General features: G+C 43.4%; 1 protein-coding gene across 1 annotated transcript in view; it reads left to right on the forward strand.

The window, feature by feature from the left end:
* The window catches only part of LOC142765406 (putative phospholipase B-like 2), a 194,500-nt gene that overhangs the window by 136,828 nt on the left and 35,963 nt on the right, over positions 1-21,709 (forward strand). The window contains exon 2 of the mRNA XM_075866342.1: positions 11,358-11,584. Coding sequence (XP_075722457.1) covers positions 11,358-11,584 — 227 coding nt within the window. The remainder of the gene's footprint in view (positions 1-11,357; positions 11,585-21,709) is intronic.

A 21,709-nucleotide genomic window follows, 5' to 3' on the forward strand; every position in this document is an offset into this window, starting at 1 on the left:
CGTGGACATTTCTATTCCCGCTGACGATTTCCCAATCTTGATAAAGCCAACTACAGACGACATCGTCATCAAGTACATCGCAAGGCTTGGTCAGTCACGATGCCTGAAGATTGTTTTTGAGGGAGACAGTCTTCTTCCACACGTCAAAGTTGGCCACGTTCGCCACCAGGTCCGTCCATACATACAGAAGCCCCTACAATGCTTCAGATGTTTCAAGATGGGACATGTCAAAGGAGTATGTACCAGCAATGTCGCGTGCCCGCAGTGTGCCGAACCTCATTCAGAAGACACCTGCCACGCAACTGCGTTCAAATGCTCCAATTTCCAAGGCGCTCATAAAGCGTCGTCTAAAGGTTGCCCACGAGTGCGAAATGAACGCGCGGTGCTGAAACGCATGGTGCGCGACAATTCAACGCACAGGGAAGCCGCTGCTACTGTCAGGCGACGTCGGCGTCACCACAGAAGATCATCACGCAACGTGACATCTGCCGATAGAGACACGTCAGCTCAATCAAAAAGAACTGGCCCCCTAACGTCAAGCTCTGCGAAGACAGATACACCGAAAACAGAATCAGGGTCAAGACTCCCACCTCGTGAAGAGTGGCCATCACTTCCACAAACACAGCCTATTTCAGAGGTGCATCGAATCCCGCCAACCTCGATGCCATCACGAACCACTGATGAAAAGACAACTGAGGGTCGCCAGGTCATCAACATGTTGCAGACCTTTATGAGCGCAATGCGCATGCTCCTAAGCAACATGAACACCCCATCAGCGCAGAGTGCACTCCAAGTGCTGGACACTTTGAGTCCGGTGCTTGCAGCTCTAAGCTAAAACGATGACCCGCAACATGTTATCCTTTCGAAAGGAGGTCAAGAACGCATCTGTCCTTCAGTAGAATGCCAGAGGACTTAGGGCGCGTATGTCCGAGTTCCGGCAATATGTATTCACGAACCAGTTCTCCATAATCGTGATTTGTGAACCAAACCTGTCAGCTCAGATGAGACTGTCTGGATATGAGTGCTTTATGTCTTCTACCCACGGAGAGCGCAGCAAGGTCGTTGTATTCATACGGCGCGACTAAACTTATGTTTATCACCCTGTACCCCCTGACGAAGAAAACTAGTACGTTTGCCTAACAGTAAAAAACAAGAAGACCACATTCACCATCATCACAGCCTACTTACATCCATCAAGTCGTCTAGACTGTGAGCACTTGCGCGGAATTTTGAATTCCACTCTCCAGCCATGGGTGATAACTGGCGACTTCAATGCCCACCACTACTTATGGGGAAGCTCCAGGGTCAACAATAGAGGTAGACAGTTAGTGTCTTTCGCTTCTGAATGTGAGCCTATACTCGTGAATGACGGCAGCTTTACTTATCTGCGCGGATCGGCCTATAGCAGTTGCCTGGACCTCACTTTCGTCTCACGCTCGTTCGCCAACAGAGCGCACTGGTTTTCGGATTTGGAAACAAGGGGTAGTGACCACATCCCAACATACCTGAAGATTGACGGCTTTCCAAGTCTCAAGTCCTTCAGAGCCGTCCAGTGCACCGATTGGCAAAAATACAAGTTAATCATGGAATACTATGTTGGCGCTTCACGTTTCAACCGAGAGGACGCAATAAAGAGTGCCCTACATTCAACGACGCGTTCGCTTTCGGTGAGCTCATCTCGCACTGATATGGACATTGATCTCGAGAAACTCCGAGCGATTTGTCGTCGTGCGGAACGACGTTATAGACGCACGACGTCACTTGATGATCTGAGAGTAGCCAGACGCGCACAAAAGAAAATACAGCGTCACATGGACAAGTTGGACAAGCAACGATGGGAATCTTTTTGCGAGTCTTTGGATCCCAGAAAGCCTCTGTCACTAATCTGTAGAACTGTCCGGGGTCTTCGTACGACCCTTACTCAGCGCTACCCATTAAAATCCCTGACACTTCACTTACGCTGCGAAGAGATTGATGTCGCAGATTCTTTCTGTCGAAGGATTGCCAGCGGCTCAAATTTAACTGGGACGAAGACGCCCGACTTTTCTGTATCCTCACTTGATCCCCGAATGGAGATTTCGTTTTCAATGGACGAACTAAAGGCTGCACTTGCTTTGTGTAGACGGTCTTCAGCGCCAGGAACTGACGGCATCACTTACCATGCTCTGTGTCACCTAGGAGATCAAGCTCAGAAGGCACTCTTGCAGCTGTACAACGACTCCTGGCAAACTGGCATGGTTCCACAGGAATGGAAGTCAAGTCGCCTGATTCCACTTCTCAAAGTCAGAAAGTCACCCTTGGACATTTCCTCTTACCGCCCGATTGCCCTCGCGAGCTGTGTGGGAAAAGTTATAGAAAGGATGATTTTAACGGGTCTGGAATGGTACTTAGAGTTCTACGAAATATATCCAGATGCCATGTCCGGGTTCAGACAAGGCCACTCGTCAATTGACAATGTAGTTGACTTGGTGACATATGTAGAACACCAGAAGGCCTCAAACGGTTATCTGCTGCTCTATTTCTTGACGTTAAAGGGGCATACGACAATGTCACTCACGAAGCCATTCTCAGCGCACTAGAAGGAGTGGGACTCGGTGGCAGGACATATACGTGGGTTCAGAGCTACCTACAGAATAGATCATTTCACGTGCAGACAGAGAATGGCCCGACACCCGAGTATTACTGCAGCCGAGGAGTCCCGCAAGGCGGAGTGCTAAGCCCGACGCTGTTCAACCTAACACTCATTGAACTAGTTGGCAAGCAACCAAGCAGTGTACGACTTTCCATTTATGCTGATGACATCTGTGTGTGGACATCAGGTGTGACTCGACTTCAACTTCGCGCTGGACTTCAGAAGGCAGCATCAGTGACATCGTACCACTTACGCAAACAAGGGCTCGAAATCGCAAGTGAGAAGTGTGCAGTCGTGGCTTTCACCAGAAAACCAATGTCCGCTTACAGCATATCAATTAATGAACAGTTGGTGTCATGCAGCCGGAGTCACAGGTTCTTGGGAGTCGTAATCGACCGAAACCTGTCTTGGACACCCCTCGTAAACTACGTGAAAAAGCGGCTGACTGCCATTTGTCACTTATTCAGGTTTCTTGCTGGGAAAAGTTGGGGAATGTCTGTCGAGTCTATGTTACAGCCATACAAGGTACTATTTACTGGATTCCTGCGGTATAGCCTACCTGTTATATCTAACACGTGCAAAACGAACCTACGCATAATCCAAAATATTCAAGCCCAAGCGCTTAGGATATGCTTTGGTTTACCCCGCTGTGAATCAACAGCTGAAACAATTGCCATTGCACAGGACTACTCGATCATGACGCACATCATCATTGAAACGATGCGTACGTACCTCAGGCTACATGCTAGGAATCCTTCCCACCACTTGGCAACCCTCGCTACTGAGAGGCCCCGCACGAAATTTAGTGCAATTGTCTGTGCTAATCGTGCGTCATTTACGTCAGGTTTTACGCCTGCTGAAAAACTGGTGTATCCTCCGTGGTGCCTGACACTTCCACAAAATGTGTTTCAATTCCAGGAATACAGAAAAAATCAAATTTGCCTTCGTCAGCGCTAAAGCAATTGAGCTTGAGCCTTCTGCACGGAATGTACAACAACTACGTGCACATATACACCGATATACAGCGTCTGGTTCTGGTGGTGCGGTGGTGATTCCAGCTAGAGGAATCGCTCTTCGAATCAAACTGTCACATGTCACTACGCCTACGGCTGCAGAACTTGTGGCTTTGCGTGGCGCCCTAGAGTACATCAAATCCCAAAGACCGAGTAAATGGGCTCTGTTTTCCGACTCAAAACCAGGCCTACAGAGCATGCAGTCAGTCCTTCGACGAGGCTGCCATGAACAATTAACTTACAAAGTTGTCAAGCTTGTTCACCACGTCACAGAAACAGGCCACGAGGTCAAGTTTCAGTGACTTCCTGGCCATTGTGGGATCAGTGGCAATGATTCAGCAGACAACGCGGCTCGCACATCGCACCAAGACGAGCACACCCTTACAATTCCTTTGTCAAGGACTGATGCTGCACAGCAACTTCGTCACCTGGCAGGTAGTCTGAGTCTGCAGGAGTGGAACACCCCAAGCATAATACATACAAGACTATACCAAATAAACCCTCGTCTGGAACTTCGACCTCCATCCGGACTTAGTCGACGTGAAGCTTCACTTCTTTGTCGCCTTTGGTTGGGGGTTGCCTTCACAAAAGCATATAGAACCCTCATTGGATTGACCGACAATGCGGAATGCGACGTCTGCTGCACCAAAGAAGACATTGACGATCTGATATGACATTGCCCTCGATTTGCCTCTGAAAGGCAGAAGCTTTCGGACGCATTGCGACAATTGGACGACCGGCCACTCTCTGTGCAGATGCTACTAGAACACCGTCATCGCTTTTCGTCAGCTCAAAAGGCCGTCAAAGCTGTCTTGTGCTTTTTGAGGACTACAGGCCTACGTGACCACCTTTAACTTTTGTGTAGTGCCACCGCTGCATACGTGCCAGCCGAATAATTGACAATCCTCTTTTTTCTCTCTCTCGTTTTCTTCTCTTTCCTCTCTTTTTCTCATCTTTATGCCCCCTTTCATTCCCCCAGCGTAGGGTAGCAAACTGGGCATGTGCCTGGTTAACCTCCCTGCCTTCCCTCTTGTTGTTTATCCTCCTCCCCCCTGCAAACCCGCGCGCTGAAACCTTTTTATTATAAAAGTTACATTGATGATGTTTTCATTATTTGGCCGCATGGTGAACAAGAGTTGCTTTTCTTCATATCTGACTTTAATGATGCCTATCCATCAATATCATTTTCTCATACCTATTCCACATCAACGCTTAGTTTTCTTGATGTAAGCATTTCAATTGTAAATGACAAGCTATCCACTGCTCTATACAGGAAGCCTACAGACCAGCAACAGTATTTGCACTTTGACAGTAGCCACGTGAAACATTGCAAAACTAGCATCCCTTACAGTCAGGCGGTCTCGCAGGCCACCCCACTTCTTGGCAACACGGTGTACAGAAGAATCTCCTCAGAGCAATCAGAGTTTCAAAAATATTGCAGAACACTAAAGGATGCTCTAGTCAAACAAAAATATCCGCCGCAAATAATTGATGACGCAATAAAACGTTTAATTGCTGACATCAGCCAGCAATTAAAAGAAATCGCGGCAGATATCAAAGAGATAAAGGAAAGCCGCCTACCTAAAATCGACAAGAAACTAGACTAGCTCGCGAGGCTAGAAGAAAAAGTGGATTCATGTCAAGAACAAATAGCAAATATAAAAATGCTAATACAATCTATGCAAGAAAAAATTGACGATCTAGAGAATCGCAGCCGGCGAGCTAACCTGATAATATATGGCTTTCCCGAGGTAGAAGGCGAGACTCCCTTGACACTTGAATGTGCAGTGAAGAAAAACATAATTGAAGACACCCTAGAAATAAAACCTGCAGCAATTGAACGCATACATCGCATCGGTAGAGCCCAATCAAACAAAACTAGGCCCGTAATTCTCAAGCTGCTAGACTCAAGAGAGAAATTTTCAATATTAAAACGGGGACATAAACTTCATGGCACAAGCCTATCTAATGGAGAAGACTTTTCGAAACGAGTACGTGAAATTCGGAGAAAACTTTGGAACAGTGCGAAGGCAAATCGAGCAAATAACGAAAAGGTTTCCTTAGTTTTTGACAAGCTGTATATTAATAATTATGCGTATGTCTGGAGCAACGAAAAGGATGACAAGGTTCCGCTTAAGAAAAAACACGTGGAAGCTGCCTCAGAAACAGCCCGTGTAACGAGAATGACGAACGTACCCGGCGACCAAACAAAAAAGGGAGCCACTACTCGTCGTGCTGCAAAATAGGCGAACTAACACTTCTCACAGTGAATGCTAGAAGCGTAATTAATAAGCCTGAACCTCTTGAAAACTTGATCATCGATTATGAGCCTCACTTAGCAGCCGTCACAGAAACGTGGCTCACGCCTGATGTTTTAGATCACGAATTTACACCACCCAACTATTCCGTGATCCGAAAAGATCGCCCCACACGTGGTGGACGGGTGGCAATATTGATAAGAAAAGGCCTCTCTTTCGTGGCCCTCTCAGAGGTACAAAATGCTGAAGCGGTTTTTTGTAAACTACTTTGTGACGGTACCAGCTTATTGTTAGGTTGTGTTTATCGAAGCCCAAACTCGGGTGACGATTCTATCAGTGCAATTCATGATTACATCCAACGTCATGCTTACGGTTCACGTGTTGTACTCATGCGTGATTTTAATCTTCCAGACATTAACTGGGATAGTATGTGCTATACGTCATCAGCTTCGGATGTGTTATTTGACCTCATGCTAACCTTCAGTCTTCATCAGGTCGTTTCGAAGCCTACTCGCTCGCAGGGAGTAACTGAGAACATACTGGATCTAATATTTTTCAGCGACCATTTCGACATAAACCGCATAAGAATTGATGTAACTCGCGGAATATCTGACCACGACGTACCAGTGTGCGTAGTTCCACTTGGTGGCACCATGACCACTCATTCTTCTGCATCCGTTGTAACAAACTTCGAAAACGCTGATGACGATAGCATACTAACTCATCTCGCTCATGAATTCCTGTATTTCTCAGAAATGGGGTTGAATACATCAATAAATGTCGATTCCCTTTGGCTTCACTTCAAATCTGTCGTACGTTTTTGTATCGCTCACCACATACCTACAAAAGTCAAACGCCTGCCAAAAAATAATCCATGGATCACGCGCGAAGTTATTCAGGCGAAGCGACGTTTGAAAATGTTATGTAGAGCAATAAAAACAAAAGGCGGGGGATAATCCAGAATTAGAAAGCTACCGGATGCCATCGCGGAATTTAAGCACAAAGCTAAACTTGCTAAACAACGCTATTTTGATGAGACACTACCAATAATCCTTCTAAATAATCCCTTTAGGTTCTGGAATCACTTTTGCGCCACTGAAACAGCAGCATCGCATCTCCTTCCACAAGAAAAAACTGTTAAGGCCAAGGCATATAACGATTATTTTCGATCGGTGTTTATCGTTGATGATAACGTTATTCCGCCAAGAGAAGAGCAACATCGTACGAAAGTCCACCAATTAGACATCGCTGATGCTGGGATTTCCAACCTGCTACTTAAGCTCGACACCCCAAAAAGTAGTGGACCAGACGATATAACGAACAGTTTCCTGAAAATATATGCAGAATGGTGTAGCAAATATCTTGGTCTCGTTTTCCGAAAATCACTCACGACTTCACAACTACCTAACGATTTGAAGATCGCAAAGGTGATACTGATGCATAAAGGAGGAGACGCAGCACAATTTTCAAATTTCAGACCGATTTCATTGACCAGCACATCATGTAAACTACTCGAACACATAGTCTTAAAACACATGACAGTACTTCTAGAGCACATAAATTTTTTCTCCCCTAACCAACATCGACGGTAACTCAACTTACTGAACTAGTTCACGACCTTGCCATTACAGTTAATAACCGTGGTCAAACTGACTTAATTCTACTTGACCTATCTAAGGCTTTTGACTGTGTGTGCCACAGCAAACTAATAGCTAAAGTAGAAAATGTTTTTGGAATACGAGAACTTTCCGCTTGGATAAAAGCTTTGTTATTTAACAGGTCACAATTTGTACTCTATGAACAGATGTCTTCTAACACAGTAGCAGTAACATCCGGCATTCCCCAAGGCTCGGTACTCGGGCCATTGCTTTTCTTGCTCTTTATTGATGATATCACTGCTAATATCACTTGCAACATCAAGCTATTTGCGGACGACTGTGTGACCTATAGAGAAATTAATCACTAAAACGATCACATTATGCCTAATGATTCTCTAGCTGTCGCGGCTAATTGATGCTCTAAATGGCAGATGAAAATAAACACACAAAAATCAGGGATAATGACCATAAGCAGAAAAACAAAACCATCCAACTTCCCATACACCATTAATAACACACTTCTTAATAAAGTTGAGGAACATAAATATCTAGGAGTTACACTGACTTCTGATCTCAAATGGGACAAACACATCGCTTATATAACTTCGAAGGCGCTACGCAAACTATTCTTATTAAAACGAACTCTAGCGCTCTCAACAACGCCAACGAAGCTGCTAGCTTACACATCATTCGTAAGATCAGTTTTAGAATATGCAAACACTGTCTGGTTTCCGTATTCGCTGACTAATATAACCAAACCAGAAGCAATACAAAGGAAAGCTGTAAGATTTATTTACAACAAATATAGACGCACAGATTCCCCAACACATCTTTTACCTTAGGTTTACAAACACTGTCCACAAGAGCGAAACACGCTCGCTTAAAATTCCTTTTCCAGCTAGTAAAAAATAAATACAAGATAGATTCATCCAAATACCTTTCATTTTCACAGGCTCGGCAAACTCGCAATTAACATGCGCGCACATTGTCAGAATACGCATGTAGGAACGACACGTTTAAGTACTCATTCTTCCCGCGCGCGATAGCGGAATGGAACCAACTTGAAGCCACTATCACAAACTCCCAATCACTATCACAATTTATTGCAGAGATAGAAAAAACTGGGCGCGCATAACAGTTTATACGCATGCAGGGGCACCGGTCCAGATCTGCTGTTTGTTAGTTAAAGCAACACCCTTTTCAATGTTCCTTTCACAGTAGTATAGCTATTTTTGAAGTATGCTTTCAGTGCTTGCTATTACTGTCACAACTGTTCCATTTATGTTTTCCCTCACGATACCAATGCTAACATAAGAGCCGTTGTTCAATCATGTATTTTATTTTTATCGCCTTTCGGCATGGTTTCAGCTCCGTATAATGGCTATAACTTGCTTTGTATCTTGTGAATATTGCATACATTGGGTATTAATAACATAATTACCTTTTAACTTCTGTACTGCTCAATGGTTATATGATACTCATGTCCTGTTATTATGCTTGCATGTTTTTACGTCTACATCCTTTTTTGTGTGTGTGAAAAATTACTGTATTGCCCAACTGCCACGCTCTCGAAAGAGAGTAGCAGTATTGTAAATAAATAAATAAATAAAATAAATGAAACCGTGCCGACATGCATAATCGTAGAACGCTGCTGTGCGCTGCTAAAACCTCGACTCCCTCACCGCAGACAAACTTAGTCCTTACCCATTCTGCGTCAGTTCCGCGTTTTTCGAATGTACTGAGAAAGCAATGGCAGGACCGCCTTAAGCGGACCGCATCCATAGTCGAGGTGTATGGCAACGACTGTGGACTCCAGTGTGCCCAAACTAAATTAGAGCTTCTGCATGTGTGAGTGAATCCAAAAGATAACATAGGTATACAAATCTCTCTGTCTGGTGTTTCCATCAGAGAGGTGGAAAAGACCCGGATCCTGAGTCTTTTCATTCAACACAGGCTCTGAGCAGACTACTATTGCAAAACTCAAGAGAGTAGGCGAACAGGTAGGGCGCACTGTACACCGTGTTGCCAAGAAGTGGGGTGGCCTGCGAGACCGGGAGGCACTTCGGCTCGTCCATGCCTTCGTGACTAGCCAGATCTTCTACTCCATGCCATACCTTCGCACTAACAAGCAAGAACATGAAAGAATTGACGCCATTATCCGCAAGGCTACGAAAAGCTCTGGATCTTTTGGTGGCTACTTCTAACACAAAACTCAGGGTGTTGGGTGTGCTCAACTCATACCAGGAGTTGCGATAAGCGCATAGTATGAATCACTATACGCCACTTATGCAGACGCCCATCGGGCACCGCCTGTTCTACCGTTTAAACACGTTTAATCGTTCAACACACTTGCACTCCAGAGGAGGCAGAGCGTATTTCAGAACTCTGGCGCCAACTGCTCTGGGTCCCTCCGCTCCCCACTTGCATGGACACGCACACGCATGAAAGCAGGAGACAAGTGCGGGCTCGGGCGCTTGAAAGACGACATGGTTCCCGACCTGGTGTATACTACGTTGACATAGGAGGACCGACGCCCAAGAAAATTACAACGGCTGCTACAGTTCACCAGGGCATGCACGTTAACGGGCTTTCCCTCAGAGCACAAAATTGAGAGTGTACTAAGGAAGTAGCGACAGCGCTTGCTGCCACGGATCGTGATTCGAAGACGATAATAACAGATTCAAAAAAAGCGTACGCTGACTATGTAGCAGAGGAGATGTCCCTCTTAGCTGGCCATATTCTAAGACGAACTGTCTCTGTCCAACCTCTAAAAAGCATATTTTGGGCTCCTGGCTATCAGGGTTTACGAGGTAATTAAGCCGCTGACGCGGCCGGCAGAGTGCTTACCCACCAGGCCGCTCACCCCAGCTCTTATGGCTCGCAGACGAATACACCGCTGCTGCAGTTCAGAGAAATAGTTTTTATTATCGCTACACTCAGAATTTTTTCCCGGCTCCTGCAAAGGGGCTGAGTAAAGTGGATGAGCAAACTTTCAGGCGTCTACAGACAGGCACTCTATTCGGTCCTGCAGTTATCAAACACTTCGACCCGAACATGTGTGGGTGGTGCCCACACTGTGGAGAGGTCTTTGACATCTTCCACATGGTGTAGGAATGTGCGAAAATCCCCATCTGACCCCTTCTTTTACCCCTTCCCAAGAGGCACGAGAGACCGCCCGCCTCAACTGCTCCTCGCTGGAGTCACAACGAACTCTGATGAGACGGTCGCGAGTCGGGGCCTCGTCATGCGGTGTCCCGGAGTAGGGATGGTGACCATGCAGCGGGGTCATGCTTTGGCCCCCACACTCTATTTTTTTTCAACAATAAAGGTTTTCATCTGTTTTTTCATTTTAAACTTGACTACGATGGCGCATTCTTCCACGTGCGCCAGCGGCCTCGTCGTTCTCTTTCATCCCCGCATACGCCGGAGACCTACAGATCTCATGCACGTGCATCTACAGATCATGCCCTTCTCTGAACGAAGGGGCGCATGGTCGAGAACGCTTGATGTTTGCTACAACAGATTACGGCAACAAAGGTCACTTACTAGTCAGCGCTTTTTGTCTGTACTTTATAAACACCAACCCAATCATAGGAAGTGCCTGCCTCTGAAAGCACCTTTTGTCTGTTTGAACAATAAAATCAGAACTGCGAGACAATCTTCTAAGCACTAACTATTTTTTATGTACGGATGTTCTAGTTTCAATACTTTTAGACAAGTTTTGTCCAAAGTGATGTAACAAAAGCTCCAGTAGGCACTGCTTAAAAAGGTCGTCGATATACTTTACGACTGCAAAATATTCTTAAAACATTGCCGATAGTCTCGTGCTGAAATGAAATTTTCTGTTTGTGTACAGGTTGCTCTCGGCAATCGGAGACTTGCTTGAGTTAGAGATGAAGTTTGGGCGGTTCCAGAACATTCATTCTCTGAGGACTTTGACCTGCTCGGCACTTATCAAGATGGCACCCGGAAACAGGGACATATACTTTGCCCATACAAGCTGGTTCACGTACAAAAGTATGTTAAGAATACAGAAGATGTACAAGTTCCATTGGCACACTGTCATGCAAAGAAACCTGAAAGGTGAGTGATAGCGCAGGAATTCACTGCATTCTCATTCAGTTCCTACCCACATTGACGTGTTTATTAGCGAGAGAAATCAATGGCAGCAATAGGATTCAACTCTATCATTTTTCATTTACCAGCTGTAAAAAGGTGGACAGGAGAAAGTAGCGGCTTTCGATAGCTTACGGAGCGGTTGCGTAATAAGTAAGTTATGGCAAACCATCGAAACAACACTACTAATAATAGGCGCTTTTAGCTAACCGTATTTCACCTCTCGCTTCGCTCAGCTAGTCGGTGGTTGCGCCACTGCGCATGCGCCAGACGGTCAGGCGCTGAGCATGTGACCAGAGCGTCGCTGTCACCCTAGATAGTACCGAGCTAAAAATCACGTGACACAAGGAAAACAACCAAATAGGCAGCGCCGCGAGTTCATGCTGCTCTGAGAGCATAGTAGTTGTTCGGCCAACCCACAAGCCTTGACGGCTGCTGGAGCATCTGCGCCTTCTCTGAGAAGTCCTCGCAGTCAATCTCTTTAAAAATCCGTGCATGTAGGGTGACGTTCTACGATACGATCAAGAGCTGAAATTTTGGGCCAGAAAGGAACATGTCGAGCTGCTTCTTTGATTCCTTCGTCAACAGGACTCCGCAAACCTTCGCTAGTTAGTGATTTCAGATGCAATAGTAACAATGTCGTTTTGAACAGCAGCCACTGTTTCATCTGTTCCGATACTTTCTTTAGTTTGACTTGACCAGCGCTGGAGGCAGCGCAATTTAAACGCGTTTGTCCTGCTCGAAGTAAACATGACAAAAAATGCTCATGCGTCAAGCACCACCGTATACGCGAATGTGAATAAATTCACACTATTTTAAAACACAACTTGTTTTCGTGCTGCAAGATAAGAACAATTTTAATTTCCTTTTCAACATACTTTGGCTTTCACGCGCGTGAGGCGTCGCGACTGCCTTCACCGAAATAAGGTCTCTAAATAAACAGTTTTTACTTAGGAGCCTTTGACCGAAACACGCTTGGCTAATAAAACCAAGGTGTAAAGTGGCAACTACTGGCACGCGTATGCTCGCGCCTACACGTCAAATACGTCAAATGAGCCCCTCGGTGTCGGCGTTGAAGGGGCATACGCGAGGACGCGCGAGGAATCAAGCCGGGCTTGATATTTGCGCCTCGCGTACACCACGTCACCACGCGTACAGCGACGCCAACCAACCAGAGGCTGTGATGCCTTCGAGTGTTGTGCTTATGGCTACCGCTTCGAAGGCACAGCTGAGTGCTGGGCTCAAGCACAGAAACTACTCCAAGCGTTCCTGTATGACCACTTCGTCATCTACAATGACATGACAAATGTGTGCGAGTCCTACCAGCGTGACTCAATTTCGTGCCGAGCGCGAGTGACCCCGACGAATACAGCAAATGCCTGCCGGCTTCCCAGCAAGTGCCTGCCGGTTTCAGTGTGGTCGTTGGCTGAGTGAAAACATCGTATAGGCGATTGCACTGCGCCTGTGCTTTCATCCCCATACGTTGTGCTCGAAGTCAGTGGGCTGTGGTGGTAACATGCTTCCGATTATAGAAGTCAGGATGATCGACACCCGCCGGATGCCGAAAATGATGTGTGCTTAGTTTGCATTCCTCGGTGGAAGCTGACGTGACAAGCTCCGGCAACAAAAGTTGAGCTGTTTACGTCTCAGCTAGCTAGAAAAGAAAAAATAACAATACATAGAAAGAGTGCTTGAGGCTTGTTCGATGTCTTTGCAGTAGCGTATGATGACAAGCTAGTGACAATTGACCATCGTTTACATCGGCGTACAAACTTCGTTGAGCTGTAGTACATGGTGTCACTGACACGCACGAATTGATCCGGCGTGCGTGTTTACATAAACGAATTCAGCTGTAGCTCCAATGTGCGTGTTTACGTTAACGAATTCTACTGAAGCTTTCATGTGCGTGTTTACATGAATGAATTGTACTGTAGCACCGGTGTGCGTGTTAACGAGAAGCATACGACGAATGCTACTTTGTGATCTGTGATATGGCCGTCATCGTGCAGCGGTGAAACCGTCCTACTGCGAAAATTGCTAGCCTATTGTATGTGTTGGTGCAAAACTACATTCAGTGGCAGTCGATGCAGTAGGCAGGCATGACAATTTTTGGCCTTGAAAATCTACGAACAACTACGGTCGCACCGAATGTTTACGGTGCTCACAATCTCGCTTCCGGAACATGTGCTGCACAAGCCTGATGTTCTGTGTTCAGCTGTGCAGTGCTGCAGTTGTTGTGTGAGGAGCAAGCAATGAACGGTGCCTCCATTGACAACAAGATTCTCATCGCTGCAGTGCAGCATAGATCAACATTATGAATGGTAAGCCACCGGCAGCACAAGGACCAGATTGTGAAGGCCGCGACGTGGCGAGAGGTAGCTGCAGCCGTGTTACCGAATGTTATTATTGATGGTAAGTTAGCACTTGGTCGTTCGTGCGACGTGCATCAGCGCTTCAATATTTGTATTTCTCATTGCGCAGACGCCACCGAGCTTGTACAGAAGCGTTGGACGACGCTATGCGACAAATTCCGGCGGCTCTCCGTAGCAAATAAAAAAGCAAAGAAGAGTGGTGCCGGCCTGGACGATGTGGAGTCTATCACCATCACGTGGTCATATTTCCAGCTTTTATACTTTCTGAAGGATACCATAGAAACAAGGGCGTAGGTCCTTTTATTAATCATTGTCATGAGCATTGCTAAATGTCATCTTTTTAAACTGTAATCATGTGGCATACCAAAAATTCTGTGATTTTCAAGTGTGCCTATGTTGAATGCATTGTAAGCTTGTAGGAAGTTCATGTGTTGATTACTGTTACATGTGGCCAATGCAGCAGTGTGCAGTGATGTGAAAAATTATCATGTTCAACAGCTATAGTAATCTAAGCAGTGCAGTACTGAAAATACTAACATCAATATCAAGCACAATAAGAACCTTGAAAAAACCTTTTGCCGACGCAATGGTGCGCATTTTGCCATCGTTCAGCAGTGTTGTCGAATGGGAAAAGAAATATTTTTGTTGTGCATAGTCAAAGAGCTCTCTTTGCATCATACATGTTACTTTTATTTGCTATTTCACCCACCACGACGGTCTTGTGGTTATGATGCTCAACTGCTGACCCACAAGTTGTAGGATAATACCTCATCCACAGCAGCTGCATTTTAAATGAAGGAGTAAATGCTACAGGCCTTTGCACTTAGATATAGGTGCAAATTATAAACAACCCCAGGTGGTCACAATTTCCAAAACCCTTAAATATGGCGTCTCTCATAATGATATGGTGATTTAGAGGCATTGAACCTCCCAAAATATTTTTGCTACTTCAGGGAACACTAACAACTTTTTCATTGTGTGAGAGTTTGGCTGACAGCATCTTCAAATCTTTTTCCCCATAATGTGTTTGATCATAAGTGTTACATCGACTTAACTCTGTACTAAGTCTTTTCACAGATACCTCAACAATGCGCTGCCCAATATTTGTTGATTCAAACAGGGAATTAGGGGTGCAAGGGTGCCACGACCCTCCCCACCAATTTTTTCAGGGTAGGTGTTTTCTCGAGATAATCTGTGTGAGCCGAATATTTCTTAAAAATCACCTCATTGAATTGCAACCGCTGATAACTCGTTGTTGAAGCTAGAAGACTAAAGGCATATTGTAGAGAACTGATTATGTGAGTTACTTGCGTTAAGAAGCTTTAACGCTAAGATCGAAAAACGAAATCTTACACTAATGAAGTCGTGAGTCAACCCGAATTCGGGCGAAACTGTGAGTCTGGCTGAGTAGCTAAGTTGGTGAGTTTGGGTCCGTAGTTCAGTTCCGTTTTGAAAAAGTACAGTGTGACTGAGCACTCTGGTTCATTGTGGTGAGTCTGAGTTAGAGCAAATCCTCATGTCAAAATGTATTTCTCGAGTGAGCCTTAGTGAGCTGTAATTTCTTCTTTGACCCATGTATCTGGCTGGTCATGCCATGGCTAACGAAAAAATCCTGTTGCATTCGTTGTCAAAGCCTTTTCTCCAGACTTGTATGGCGTATATATGTATACCATGAGCCACAATATGGTCCACAAGTGATTGATGGTTTATATTTACCCAGGAATGTCAAGAAGACATTGGTTGTTGCAATATGAGAGTGGTAATAAAAAATGACATTGGCAGCATAGAGCCAAAGGCAAAACTATCGGGGTTTCAGCAGAAATTGAACTCACACGAGGCCAGGCCTTACCTCTTATGGCTTAAAATGGGGGAGGGTTCAACGTTTGCCACCAGTTTTATATCGCCTATCACTGGTTGTTTCCGCTCGCCACTAGTTGTGGTAACTCTCGCTCCCATTTGAACATGCTGCAAGCAGCCATCAGGGTTAGCAGGCCACACTAGACCATAAATTGGCACTAGACCATAAATTTGACATTCTGGCATTTACAGAGACGTGGTTTTCGTCGGTTTCTGATGTCAATTTTCTTGATGGATACAAGTGTGAAAGTGTCTTCAGGAAAGGTCGTCGAGGAGGCGGTTGTTCACTTTATATCAGAAATAACCTGAACTACTTTGTTCTCGCTGAATTTTCAGCTGTTAACGATGATTATGAGTCAATTGCTGTCAAATGTTGTAGTACCGTGATTGCGGCTATCTATCGCCCCCCTTCTGGTGATTTTCATGAATTTAGTTTGTCTGTTAGCAAGATTCTTGAGTACGCTACCATGACAGGTCTGTCGGTTGTTCTGATTGGTGATTTTAATATAAATTTATTATTATCCAATTCTCAAACACAACGTTTTAAAGATGTCATAGAGTCATTTCATTGTTCTAACACTATAAACCGGGCCACTAGAATAACACCAGATACAGAAAGCTTAATTGACTTGTGCATAACAAATCATGATAGCGCTGATGTATTTTCAGGAATTCTCACTTTCGATATTAGTGATCATCTGCCAATCTTTGTTTTCGTTCCGCGCCCCAAAAGTAAAAACTGTCATGCACGCAGTGCTCCATTTTTTAGAAGAAATTTTAATAATGGGGCACTGAATGCATTTAGGTCATTGGTCGAAAATATTGATTGGACAGATGTATACAACGAGAAAGATCCGAATTTATCCTACAATTTATTTTTGCAGAAAGTTAAGCACTCGTATGACTCTGCTTTTCCACTACATTCAGTTAAAGGTAATCGAAAATCTAGAAAACCATGGGTTACTCGTGAGTTATACCATAGAATTAGAATGAGGGACAGATTATTTGACACTTTCATTCGTGTAAAAGACGAAACAATTCTTCGGGAATATAAAAAGCTCAGGAACAAGCTCAATTCGGATCTTCGGAAAGCTCGCACTCAATATTACCAAGATGTGTTTGCGTCGATATCAGGTGACCCCAAAAAAATATGGGCTACAATTCGTAAACTCAAAGGCAGCTCAAATATTATGATCCCTAGCACACTTATGTTTGATGATGTGGAATATACCAGTACTCCACTGGTGAACAAATTTAATGATCACTTTTTGCATGCTGGTATTGCAAATAATCCTGGTACTAACAATCTTACAAATGATCTATGTGGATATATATCATCTCACAGTACCAACTCCATATTTCTGTCTCCGTGCACTGCAGATGAAATTTGTAAATTAATCAAATCTTTGAAAACAGATAGCGCAGCCGGATATGATGAAATCAAAGCGAGACCAATTATTCATGTTGCTGATATACTATGTGCCCCGCTTTGTCATATATGTAATAGCGCGCTATCTACCGGGATCTTTCCTGCTAGTATGAAAATAGCCAAAGTTGTAGTCTTGCATAAAGGTGGATCCTTGAATGATCTGAATAACTACAGGCCCATATCTGTGCTACCTCTTTTTTCTAAAGTATTAGAATTAGTTGTAAAGTTTAGGTTAACCCAATTCTTGGATGAAAAGCGGGCACTTGTTGACAATCAATTCGGCTTTCGTAAGAATAAATCAACCGAGGAGGCACTGCTGAGTGTTAAAGAAGAAATAATTGAAAATTTTGAAAACAGGTTATTTACTGTTGGAGTTTTTCTTGACTTCAGGAAAGCTTTCGACTCTATAAAGCATCACATTTTGTTTCAAAAACTTCCCGAATATGGAATTAGAGGCGTTACCTTAGAACTGATAAAGAGTTATTTTTCAGATAGATTTCAATTTGTAAGTCTTAATAACATAAGCTCAGAGATGAAGCAAATAATGTGCGGCGTACCTCAGGGGTCCATCTTGGGTCCTCTATTTTTTATAATTTATATCAACGACATTGTGAATATACCACTTACGCCTAAAATGGTTCTCTACGCCGATGATACCAGTTTATTTTTCTCTGGTCATAATTTAGCTGACTTGGCAATAGTAACAAACAATTGGTTGCACCAGCTGCTGATTTGGTTGTCCCTCAACCAGCTCCAGTTAAATGTTACTAAAACGAAATTCATTGTTTTTAAACCTAAGAATAAACCCGATGTCACTGACATTTCTCTTCGTTTTGATGCTTCCGCTATTGAACGGGTATCTGTATTTAAGTTTCTGGGAGTATTGTTCGAAGAACATTTGAGCTGGACTCATCACGTAAACAAATTACATACTAGCATTTCCAGGTCCAATCGAGTGTTTTACAATATCCGGCATCTGGTTCCGACTTGGCTAAAACGTCAGCTGTACTATACACTCATACATTCTCAACTATACTACTGCCTCTTAGTCTGGGGTACTACAAGCAAAACAAACTTAATCAGGCTGACACTCCTCCAAAAACAAGCTGTTCGACACATAGAAAACCTTGCTTATCTTGACCATACAGCACCGTTTTTTTTAAAAAATGAGATATTAAAAGTGGATCAGCTATACTCCCTCAAACTTGCTACATACATACACAGAAAAATGCGTCAAAATGAATCTATGTTTACACACATGTACTTGACTAACCGCAATCCATATATTTTGCGACACAGCCACCTCGAAGTTCCGTTTTGCAGAACAAAATACGGTACTAAACAGCTAAAATACATGATCCCTAGTTTCCTAAACCAGCATCCACAATTACTTAGCAATGTGTATGAAGTTTCATCAAAATCCCTGTTTAAGCGTGTTGTTAAATTATATTTGCTGTCTTGCGTGCCCTTCATAGTATGAGTAGACCTCTAACAACATGTGGCTTAAGACCTGTTACATTAAAGAACTCAATTCTACTATTCCTATATGTATGTCGTCGTCCCTTGCAAGTAGCGCTATGTCATGTTTCTTTTTTCCGTGCTGAGCTTCCGCTTTCTAATGTATAATTTCTTACTGATAGCCACAACCCTGTTGGACAGTGCTTGGGTGGTAGGGCCATTGTCAGGCAGTTAATTCTGCCTTTAGCCATACCATCCCTCGACATGTATTATGTTGAAAATAAACAATTCAATTCAATTCAATTCAATTCAATTCAACACGCTCACGTGCCCCCTTATATAAAAATTGACAATGTACAATATATATATATATATATATATATATATATATATATATATATATATATATATATATATATATATATATATATATATATATATATATATATATATATATATATATATATTGCAACACAGTAGTAGCGTTGGAGTTTCGACGGCGTTTATTAGGCCGAATCGCCTGATCAACCCTTCGAACGAAGACGACATTTTTCGTGATGATGATTATATACAGATGAAGAAGATGAAGGTCAAACGTTGTCAATATTGTCTTACAATATATATATATATATATATATATATATATATATATATATATATATACATTGTATTTATCAAGATCATGAGCAAATATGTTGGCTCTTAGTAAACTGCATAGTTGTGCCTTTACATTTAACGTTGCCGCAAACATTCACACTATCTCTACACCCCATGTATGGTCATATTGCATCAGCTAAATGTTGTAGTTCGTCGAAGACTAAACAATACTTACATTTTTTATTTAACTTAAAATTGACTGAGTGTTCCAGTGAAAGCACTAAAACGACTCTAGGAATCCATCTTACACTGTTGACATCCTTGCTATGAGGTATGTATGCTTCTCTGCTAACATCTCGTGCAGTTATTGTGAATAACATGTGCTGTAGTAGCAGAGTTTGTCTAGTTTACTGCATCAATGTTGCCTGCCGATGATTGGCTTTATGCGTAAGGACACGGCCACTGTTGCAAAACACCTATTCCTGTTTGGTCAATTAGTCCAGCTTCTGTTATGACCAATATGTTTCGCTATATATTTATTTTTATAAAAATGTTATTCATACTGCTTTTTTTCTGTTTTGACACTAATAATCCCTGCCAGTCTGTTTGCCAAGACGATGTACTACTGCAGAGATTTTCTAGATGTAAAATGAATTATGGTCACTTCATCAATCATTAGCTGCGCAATTTCAAACTGTATTGCTAGCACAGTTAGCTTATTGGTTTTGTTTTTGAATGTCGCTTGTGCCATAAAATTCTAGATTACCTAGATGAAATGTAAGTAAATTAATGTCTTTTATTTATGTTTACATTCATAGACCTTAGATTGCCGCATTGCCAAAGTTTAATTGAAGTGCTAGTAAATGAGTGCATGGACCCTTTGTATATGACTTGGAAACATGCAAAACCAGATATTTTAGTGTGGCAGAGTGTAAAATGACACAAAATGTGCCTAAAGAAAATCACAGTTTAATCTTTGATTCTATTGCAGTGCAGAACGAGGTGATTTTATATAAGGCCATAACGTTCACACATAATTCTGCCCGCAGGAAATTTGGAAGTTATGTTAGCCCTGCAAGCTTGCAGAACACTGCCAGCATTTTCTGCAGTCCGGGTGCACCAGTAAGGCCTGTAAGCCAGGTGCAGGCTGCCAGACAACTACTGAGGCCTGATAGCCGTGCTACCACCATAGGTATGAATGTGCAGGAGTTTCTGCAGGACATGTTTCAGTTTGAAGACAAGTATTTAGACCTGTCAGAAGCTTCTGCACATTCAGATGATGATTATTCTGGGCCTCCGGTGATTTTTTGCCCTTGCCTCCAAGAGACGACAGCTCCAGAGCCTGCCGTCGCTGATGGAAGCGCCGGGTCAACACCAACCCAGCGAAAAAGTCGCTAGAGAAAGAATGAGAAAGAGCTAGATAGTATTACTCAGAATGTGCAACACTCAGAATGTGCGACACAAAAGAAAACAGAGCCGAGAACGAACATGAACATTTTGGGCTTTGGCTTCCTGAATTCATCAAGAAGGTACCAGAACAGCGACAGTTAGAACTGAACGTGAAGCTCATATATTTAGTAATGGAGTACGTGGGCTTTTTTTTCATTGGATGAAGATATTTTTTTCTTATCAAGGTATGTGGCCAAGTGCAAATTCCTTTTTAAAATGTGATTTTTACGTTTTTGGTCATGCTGAATCACTTATTACTTTGCTGCATGAACTTTCTCTTCATGCAGTTTTTTTGCAAAGTCACAAAGTGAAACAGCTACTAAGTGAAAACTTAAAGTGCCAGTTTTTTGTGCATCATAAAATTAGCTTGATATATAGTGTTTTGTTTACTGTTTAAAGTGGTTGTGAAAAGGTTGTATAGACGTTTTGCCTATCGAGAAAGGCAGAACTCTACGGCATCTGTGAGCACGTGCAAGAGGCGCTCATCGGCGTCTGCCATACGCAATCCGTATCCAACAAGAATGCTACTTAATATGACGTCAGCTACATAGTTCAAGTTGGCGTCCATTGCCTGGGGCAAAGACGCTGATAGGTGTCCGAATTGCATGCACTGGCAAGTACCCAAGAGTTTTGCATTCCTCAATAGGCAAAGCACAACTTATGCTGACGTCGCCTAGTTAGTGCGTGTGGATGCCAGTGGTTTCGCATTGTCGTTTTAGAGCAAGCATTTCATGACCCTTTTGGCCATCATATTAAAAGTGTAAATATGTAATAATGCTTTAATAGCTTAGCCAACTTAACATTTTCAGTCATAAAAACCGTACACTTCTCACCAGGCTATTGCACAGCATTGTACATGCATTGTTTGCGCTCAAGGACACATATGTCAGCCTGTCAACAACCAGATTCGCTCTCTCATATAAATACCGT

Source organism: Rhipicephalus microplus, chromosome 1 (genome assembly GCF_043290135.1).
Source record: "Rhipicephalus microplus isolate Deutch F79 chromosome 1, USDA_Rmic, whole genome shotgun sequence".
Taxonomy (NCBI): Eukaryota; Metazoa; Arthropoda; class Arachnida; order Ixodida; family Ixodidae; genus Rhipicephalus; species Rhipicephalus microplus.